This window comes from Triticum aestivum, chromosome 4A (assembly GCF_018294505.1).
Source record: "Triticum aestivum cultivar Chinese Spring chromosome 4A, IWGSC CS RefSeq v2.1, whole genome shotgun sequence".
In the NCBI taxonomy this organism is placed as follows: domain Eukaryota; kingdom Viridiplantae; phylum Streptophyta; class Magnoliopsida; order Poales; family Poaceae; genus Triticum; species Triticum aestivum.
In genome coordinates, this window is record NC_057803.1 from 593480246 (window position 1) to 593489864 (window position 9619).

General features: G+C 45.4%; 1 protein-coding gene across 1 annotated transcript; it reads right to left on the minus strand.

Annotated features, from left to right (window-relative positions):
• Window positions 1-4111: 4111 nt before the first annotated feature.
• On the minus strand, window positions 4112-9223 carry LOC123087302 (DUF21 domain-containing protein At2g14520). Its single transcript, XM_044509292.1, has 11 exons — window positions 8935-9223; window positions 8115-8191; window positions 7955-8038; window positions 7770-7883; window positions 7594-7680; window positions 6548-6687; window positions 6330-6417; window positions 5465-5538; window positions 5025-5158; window positions 4661-4902; window positions 4112-4353 (listed from the first exon to the last, which is right to left on the minus strand). The coding sequence occupies exons 1-11, from the start codon at window positions 9110-9112 to the stop codon at window positions 4309-4311; spliced, it is 1263 nt and encodes a 420-aa protein (XP_044365227.1). The 5' UTR covers window positions 9113-9223; the 3' UTR covers window positions 4112-4308.
• Between the last annotated feature and the right edge of the window lie 396 nt (window positions 9224-9619).

Genomic DNA, 9619 nt, shown 5'->3' on the forward strand with positions numbered 1-9619 from the left:
TTTTTCCATAGGATCCATTTGTACTACATTTTAGAGGAAAATTTCCATCCACTCAAACCTCTTTGTAGAATTTCTTTGTTTTTCCCGCGCTATCAAACATTCTTTCAAATCCTGTAGGATACTATGGGACATGTCATCCTATTCCTGCATTTTTCCTATTCCTTCATTTTGACAATCCTGTGAATCAAAGAGGCCCTATTGTACTTGCTTCTGAGTGGAAGCGAGCAACACTGAACCGAGCGCAAGAGCTTAACAATAACATACAAATTCTGTGGAGCTTGGATTTGAGCTTGGTGAGGTGCTCTGTGTTGGTGGCCCGAAAGTAGTAGTCCCTCTGCAGTAGCCGAGCTCTGTGTTCGGACCGTATTATAGAGCGCCGGAGCGGGAGATGGAGGAGGTGGATAGGCTTGGACTAACGGGGCGGAGAGGGGGAGGTGGATGGACTAGGATTGCGGGACTCCGACGAGGTAAAATAGTCGAATTGCTCTCGGACGGCGAGCCGGAGCGACGCCATGCGACGTTCACGCCGCGGCGACGGAGGAGGCGTTCGTCGGACTGTCGGGTTTCCGGACGAGTCCGCGTGGGACCCCGTCTTATATCCACATCATATTTAAATTGGATATGAGGGGTGTCGGTCAGCTCGGACATTTGAGACCCGTTTAAGGGGATCGTGACCGGTCAATGAATAAACGGCTCGCCTAGATGTATGAAACGGGTTTGAGACGCCGGCTGTAGATGCTCTCACTGGACGTGTGTTGGCCTGTTGGGTCGATGGCAACAAAGGGAAAAGGAACCCGCATGCGAAGTAGACGGGCGATGCCGCTGCACTGAACCGGGAAAATGCGTCATATTCGCGCCTCGCGAGTCGCAACGAGAGGATCAGCGAATGTTTTTGGTGCACTCCATTAATGTGACCGAGTAGATGAAATAGATACGCTGGCTGGTCGGGGATCCTGAAATCCTATCGTGTGCCAGTTCTCATTGCTACACTGCACACGTGGGTCACACCACACTATCACACACGTACGTACAAACACAAGCCACTGGTGTGTGCTGTGAAGATACAGCGGCCGGCGCTCCCTGCCACGGATCGCATCGACCGCATTTAGGGAACGGTGATACACGGGGCCTGGCTGTTTTACATTTTCTTTTTTGAGAAAGGCCGCTGTTTACTTTTTTTTTTTGAGAAATCTCGCCCGACTTTATTGATTGATAATGATGTTCATAGATACACTAGTCGAGTCATGAGGCGAACCCAATCAAATATGTCTACTTATATTTAAATTTCAAGCAAATTTGGTAAGATTGTTAGCTTTAAAATTATGATTTCTACGCTCAAAAACAAAATTACATGGCTTTGGCTTTTCGCCGGCCTAGTCTTCTATCCCTGCAATAAACATACTATCTTCATGGACCGGACACAATACCATAGAGGAGTCGGTCATCCAACTAGACCCGGGCATGGGCAGCCCGGCCCAAAAAACTTGGGACGGGCCAGTCCGGGCTTGTCATTTGGAGCGGGCTTGGGCCTTATTTTGCAGCCCTAAAGGCTATTCAGCTGGGATCAGGCTTCTCTTTTTTCGTATTTCAGGCCGGACTTTTGGGCTTTGGGTCGGGCTTGCAATGTGTGTACACTAAAAAAACATCGTTTGGGTCGGGCTTTCGGGCTTGATTCTGGGCCGGTCTTGAGCTTGAAAACAGAATGTATTTTAGGCTTCCGGGCGGGCTCAGTCTTCGGCAAAATTGGGGGAATTCGTGCATACTCGGCATTTCACCGGTTATGAAAATGCAAGAGAAAGGAAGGTTGGGCTTTTAGAAGCCTGTCCCGAAACCCGCTCTGACCCGGCGTTTGCCAGGTTTACATCCAAAGGTCCGTTCAACAACTTTCCGCCAAATGCATATAGACATTTAGCAACCTTTCTGTCAAATGCATATAGTCATTAGCAATCTTCCGCCAAATAGTAGTGGCCTTTCGCCATCATGGGCGGACGAGGGGTACGTGACGAATGTCAGGACTCCTGCGAACCTTCACAGGTTTGCTTTCGGTTTGCATGAATTCGAACATCCGAACTGCTCGCAAACAAATATGGCTCAGCGTTGGATGTCAAAGTGCGTCCGGACAGCATGGTCTAAACGTTTGCGGGCTATTTGTGACTCCATTGGAGATGCCCTAAGCTAGATTTAAAGCGTCCTACTGCATGCAGGGCTATGGTGTTCATATAGACCCCGCGTCTAAAGATACGTCCCTGACTGAGAGTAACACTTATCTAGTAGTAATGGACTAACCGGTTTTGAGAAGATATTGTCTGGTTTTTATTTATTCTTTCTTTTATGTCTTTTTACCATTTAAATAGTTTTTCTCTTTTCTTCTTAGTTTTTTTTTGCATTTTAATTTATGAACAAGCTTTCTAAATTTGGAGCCTCCTAATGGGCAGGGGGCTGTAGATGTCGTTATGAGCCCCACTATATGACTGTGTGTTGGTGGACATCCAATTTTCCTAGTTTGAGTAGGTATTCCCTAATTTTTTGTTTATCTTTATTTTTTTGTTTTTTCTATTGTTTTTAATAGCTTTTATTTTTATTTTTCTTCTCTTGTTTGTTTTTTATTTCTGTATACTTTAATTTACCAATGTTTATTAAAATTCATGAAGTTTTTTAAATCAGTGAGCAGTTTTTTGAATTCATAAACACTTTTTATTGAAATTTTTGTAAAACCCAAGATTTTAAAAACCCGTGAACATCTTGTTATTGGCCGAACTTTTTCAAATACGATAGTCGGCTTCTTCTGAGCTTGGAGTGGTGCACCGGGAAAAAATAAAGCTAAGCGAGCGAGCGAAGTACGGAGCCGAGCTGACACCGATATCAAAACATGTAAGGATACCACAAACACACACCGAACAACCCTGCCCTCCTCTTAGAACAAATGCAGTCTCCATCAACATCCCAACACAATATACGAATGAAACATAACGCCACCACAACATACTTAAAATCCAAGCCAGCATAGATAAAAACCAAAATGAAATAAACAACTGCAATAACCTACTTAGTTTTTGCGGGGAAATTTTTGATCTATTCATCTTCAATCATGACGGTACAACAAACATCAAAAACAATAAAAATTACATCTATACTCGTAGACCACATAATGACAACTACCAGCAATAACCTACGCATGTTTCTGTCGGAGGCAACACGCCCCGGCCCCTTTTCTGCTGGTTCCTTTTCAATTGTAATTACCTCGCGCGCAGTACAGTACGTACGGGGGACCGGGAGCAGGACCGGCGTCACGTACGCGATCGAGTATCATACAGGGGCCGGCGCGGCGAGCACGCATGTAGTAGTATTGCGTACGTACAGTACAGCGCCATCAATATCGTCATGTGCCTCTCTCTATCTCTCTGGCTCTCTTTGTATCTTCATGCATAAGTAGGGTGGGACTGTAGCGTACTCTCCGTGGGCTTCAATTCCCACAGCACCGTGGTTAATCACTACTGCCCCGTATCTAGCTGCTCAGCTCTACGGCCGGTGGGTCACGGCCTCTGTTTCCTTCGAGTAAATACATACCCTCGACGTACGTACACCTTTTTTTTTGGCCTGTCGGGAAGTAGGCGGGTAGGGTAGGCAGACAGCTCGGCGAACACGTCCAAATCGTACTGCACTACGTATTTTGGGCAATAATTCGACGAGTGATGCGAGAGCAGAGGCCGCCTCATTTCAGTCCGGGTTTATTACGTGTGCGTGCCACGCTTGTCGTGCTTAGTACCTTGAGTCCTTGACAAACAGGCCCCAGCCGGGGGAACAGTGCCGTATCGGCCGTTCACCGTAGCTGCTCTAAATGCGGCACGCTGCCATGCTCCCTCCCACGGGGTCTGCCCGTCCGCACGGCTGGGGTTGCACTTGCACCACACCGCACGAACGTTTTGCAGCGGGAATGCTGCTACCAGTCTCGGGCGCAAAAACGAGGGTGCACTCCACTGGCATGTAACATCTCGGGATATTTGGTCGGTGCAGTTTCCAGGAAACCTCGCCGCCCTGCAGATTCTGCTGCAGGACATACATACATCGATCCTCCACTACAAATGCATGCACCCGGCATTCGTATCAACACTTCAGACGAACTAATATTTGCGGTCTCTGTCTATTCACACGTAGCAGTACAACGTTACGTTATCATACATACATATATTGTTTCTTCTTCCCCTCGGCACAAAGAAAGAAAAGAAACTGGCATGGCACGCAACTTTGCTTCCGGCTCCAGCCAAAACGGCAAGTTTACCATGTGCGTAAACCCTAGCAAGCAATGTGTTATTGCTCCTCAACATGTACGTCGGTTTCGTCGTAGATCTCCTCCTGCGCACCACACACACACACACAAAAAAAACAGTTAATGTAGTACTGCAAAAAAACAGTCTATACATGCTTGAGCTTGAAGCAACCATACACCACACTGATCAACAGGTTGGTCCCCCGCAAAAAAGAAAAGAAAAAGATCAACAGGTTGGTAGAACGATCATCATCTTGTACAGCACATCTTATGTTGTCGACAAGGAGAACAACCATTATGAGCGTGGATTTGAAATGTCACCATCCTTTGTAACAAGTGCAAGTCGCATGCGTTGGAGAAGGTAAAAATGATGAGCTCTTTGCGGGAACTAACCTGCAGCAGTTCTTCAATGACATCCTCCATGGTTATGATGCCGACGGCTTCTTCATCCTCGCTCAGCGTGGGCAACGGCTCTTCGTGCACTTGGAGGACGTCCGACTGGTCTTTGGACCATTTCCCCCTCCTGCTCCCCGTGTTGGAGTTCTGGGTGTTGGGGTAGCTCTTCCACCTCCACAGCGGAGTGAGACTCTTCGCAACCTTCTCACCCTGCTTGTCATCAATGGCGATGGCGACCTCTGTTTTTGACACCAAAAGGCAGGAGAACAAAGAGAAACTCAGAAAACTGGACGGCGGCAGTTTACATATGCGTGCGACATGCAAGTTCAGAAGAACTACGGACTGCCTTGGAGCTGCTCACCAAGAGATCCACCATCGATGCTGGGCTGCTTAGCTGGGTAGTTTGGAATGTTTTGCCTTATGACAACCGCCATGTGGCTGTGGCCCTTCTGGAATTCATTTAGGATGTCATACAGGGGCATGTCTTCTGAAACGCTGAATTTATATAACAAGGTGCAGAGATGTAAGCTGTACATACAAATACTTGGTACACAATTCCAGAATTTCCAATGAGCAAAAATACATGTCCTTCTGTTCATGTATTCTACTTCACTCTGTTTGTATTTTGAGAAGATATAAGAAGCGAGTATGGGATCACTTTGTTTGTATTTTGACTTATATAGATCAGCCAGTGACAGACAGACCAGCGATTCACAGCCATTAATAGTTGCATTGAACAGGAGCTACTCAACTATATTAAACAGCATAAATATATACATAAAATTTTGGACTATACCATACCGAGGAATTTTGCGGATAGTTACACTCTTTATGGGAATTTCATCATCAGGGTTAATGGATAATAAATTCTTCACCTGAAAATATATAGCAAAATATAGATGAGTACAATACAGTTGCCCACATGAAAGGTTACCAGTTTTATTATTTGTATATAAAATAATACAAAATAAAAAGCAAAATTTATACCCACATTATAACTATATCTATATTACATGCATAATTTACAGAACATATTGATCAGATACACAAGATAACTACAGCAAAAGCACCACTTCTTGTAAAAGGTGCAGACACAAGTGTCAGTAGTACTGTCTGGTTTAAAATATTTTTACAACTTTACATGTCCGTACCTCATATAAACTAAAAATTGTCCTACCGTTAATGATTAATAACAAAACAGTGCGGTATCACTATATGATGGTCAAGGATAGCACGCAAATTTAATGCCTTCTTTCACAGAGCATGCCACTTGTGCACCTTAAGTCCTTAATACGCAGTCACCTCTCTTGCAGATAATATGCAATCCTAGTTCAAATGCAGGTACACGGATACAAAAGCCTCCACTCTGATCGGACTCTAAACTTGAGTCATACAAGTGTCAAACTACTCTACCCAGGGCTGGCAACCCCAGTGCCCACCAATTTCCTGCCTTTTACCTACAGAATAACTCGTCGATATCTATCTGGCCAGAAACTAAAGATCTTGGTCGATTTTGTCAATCCTGTTCTGCTCAAATATCATTGTCCAACAAGGCACAAACTGGTAGGTGCTAATTCTGAGGAAATAGAAAATACTAAAACCTTTCATCCAAATAAAAAACTGTGACAAAATTGCATATCAATTCAAAAGCAGAATATAGAATTACCAATATCAATCCAATAATGTTTGTATCCTTTTCATAATAAACTGGCACTCTGCTATGACCTTTCTCAATGACCTCTTGCATTAGTTTCCTGCACAAAAGAGAAAACAAATGATTGAACTATGTGCTAAACAGAACATCATGCATTTTAACAAAAGAGAAACATGCATAACTGTAGCCCATGTTTAATCGAATTATTGTTCAACAAGACAATCCAGTACCTGTCGAGCTTTGCATTTATATCAATCACAAATGTATCACAAAGAGGTGTCATAGCATCTTTAGCTTTCTTTTCACTGAGCTCAAGAGCTCCAGCTATTATAGTTGTTTCATCATGGGTTAACTCTCCACCTTTACCAGCCTGTTTAGTAATAAAATAAGTCGGAGTTAAAAACTAGCAATGCAGGCTAAAGGGGATAAAGTGGCATGCCTGGTGAATAAAATAAATGGTGACAAGGATTATTTAGGGTGTGTTCAGTGACAAATATACTGGCTTGCAAAAGCAAAAAATATATTAAGATGCATCAAGGTAAAGGGCAGCCCGGTGCACGTAGCTCCCGCTTGCGCAGGGTCCGGGGAAGGGTCCGACCACTTTTATCGCCCGTTGATCTTCCATGTGACGAAGCAGCATGTATCCTCGGTTATTTGGTGGCCAGATTGTCATGAATCAAGTTCGTTCTGCTAATAAATCTCAGACCAATCCAGAGAGTAAACGTGTAGACCAGCAGATCACCATGGTTTGGAACCTCTGGTTGGGATAATGGATTGTACATGTTTTTGTAGCTACAATCACATGATGTATTATCCAAACTAGCATCTAGAACCCACATGCCAAGTTATGTGAAATTCATCCCTATCAGTATTTATAGCTACTTGTGATATCCTACCACAGACCAACCACCGTCTGCACATCAAAGATATTTAGACCTCACAGGTCACTAACATATTCTCTGTTTCGTGCGCAAATTTTTTGGCGGAGTATATCACTGTGTTCCAAAAATGCTTACAGTATTTAAGGAATGTGGATTCCATTTAAGAAGATATACAAACTGCTATCATGAAGGTGTGTCCAAAATTGCATTTACTAGGCAGACACTACGTAATGTGTGTGACCCTATATCATGTTTCCTGGATAGACGGTGAGCAGGAAGAGAGAAGTGGGCCTCAATATCTACTTACATACAGAAATAAATACCTTACAACTGTCTAAGATCGACGCAGTCTCACGGTATTTCAATTTGAAAGATTAGACAATCAGTTCTGTTACCTCATTTCCATGCAGTGTCACAAGTGTTTTTAGCTCAGCTCTGCGGAAAAGTGCCGCTTTACCGTGACCAAGCACATGGTCCAGCAGCTGAAACAGAAAGGGCAAAAGTTCAAATCATGCATGTTCAAGAACTCGTCATGTAGATAATCGCATCGAGTCTAGGAGTATAGTAGTACCTTGGCGATTGGATATGCAACAGGGAAACAAATCCAAACAAGAACACGGACTAACGGAGCAACCGAGGCACCAATTGCCAGCCCATACCGTGAGCAGATAGATTGTGGTATGATCTGTTCATATCAAACTATTAGCATACCATACCATGCATTTGAGCATCACAAGGAAAGTTTTAACCACTCACCTCGCCGAACAGCAGGATCAATGTCACAGAGATCAAAACAGCACCCCAAGCAGTCACCAGGCTATCAAGGAAGATTGGCAGTGCCTAATATGGATCAAGAAGTATGTTATCAGCTACTTGACTTATATAGAGGGGGTGACTTGAAAATCAAGAAGAGTACCTCCATAGCTGCAGCGTTGCAGATCAGAAGAGTGCATAGCAGAAGGTGCTGGTTTTTCACGACGGGCAATATCTTAGCTGCAAACAGAATATTATTATTAACACCTAAGAAATTACATTAGATGTTTCTATTTGCATCTGAAACATGCGTCTCATAGAACAAGGTAGTTGGCATGTTTTGCATTTCAATCAACTAAAGAAATAAGCCTAGAATTCATCATCGGTCTCCATTCTCCAATCATATCAGGGTTCAATAAGGGACAAAAATAACCCAGGATTATAAGAAGACCAGAGTATTATTTTTCTAACTTGTACTGACAGACGCATCTCACATAATTTTCCATTTCCCCCCTTGTACTGTGCCAGTGCTATGCTACGACCTCTCACTTTCCGAGAGAACAAGCCAGCGCACCGAGCGTACCATATGTCACCATCTCCTTGAACAGGACGCGAACAAACTAACGAGGTGACCAAGCCCCCCGATGAACAGCACGAATTCATCGATGAAGACAAGACAAGAAAGGAAAGGAAAGAAAAGGAAAGCACTCCTACAAGCAATCCTTTCTGAGCAGGGTGGATCCCCGCGGACGAAAAACCGAAACGATTCGCCAGCTCCTCGCAGCAGCGCGCCCCCAACATTCGCCATCTGATTTCGATTCCTCGGCGGGGCCGACGCGTGCAAGCTGTTCGGCGAAATGGCGAGCCGGCCCGGGGGACGGGCAACAGAGCAAACCCCAGACTGAAATAGTACTAGTGCCAGCCAAATCGGGCGCGGGGAAGCAGAGCGCGCGGAGGAATGGGGGCGGGAATGGGGGCATCACCTGCGTACTTGCGGTCCTTGTCGGTGCCGGACTTGGCGAGGACCTCGAGGTCGACGAGGCTGAGGGACATGAGGCCGAGGGTGAGCCCGGACATGAGCCCCGCGAAGAGCACCAGCACCACGATGATGGCGATGTGCTCGAAGAAGGGGCCCCCGCAGCAGCGGTACTCCACCGCCATCCGCCGCCGACGACGACGAGCTCCCTCCCTCCCTTCCTTCCCCCGCCACGCCTCTCCTCCTCCTCGAAGTTATTGAGCTCTGTTTTTTCTCCCCTTTTCCCAGTGAGCCGTTTCGGTATTTGGACTGAGCGCAGCTTGGGCGTGTGAAGAGGACGGGGACGCGTGTCTCTATGACATGTGGGCCAGGCCTGCTCGTCCCTGGCTGGGCCCACCGGGCAGCGAGCGGGAGTGTTCGTGTCCGATTCGCCCTGCGGAAATTGCTGGAAGCGCCTCCGTGGACCAGTTTGTTTATGGGCTGTCGGCATGTGCCGCTGCTTCCACACCTCCAACAATTTAGTTTCGAGATCCTAAAAAAAACATTTTATTTTCGAGGATATATACACCATGAAGAAGTGCACCGCTTGCGTCTGTACTGATGTTAGAAAAAAAAGTGCACCAGAACCATAAAAGGTGTTGATACCACACTACGGCAATCACATCACGTCAACAACACATCGGGACTACAAC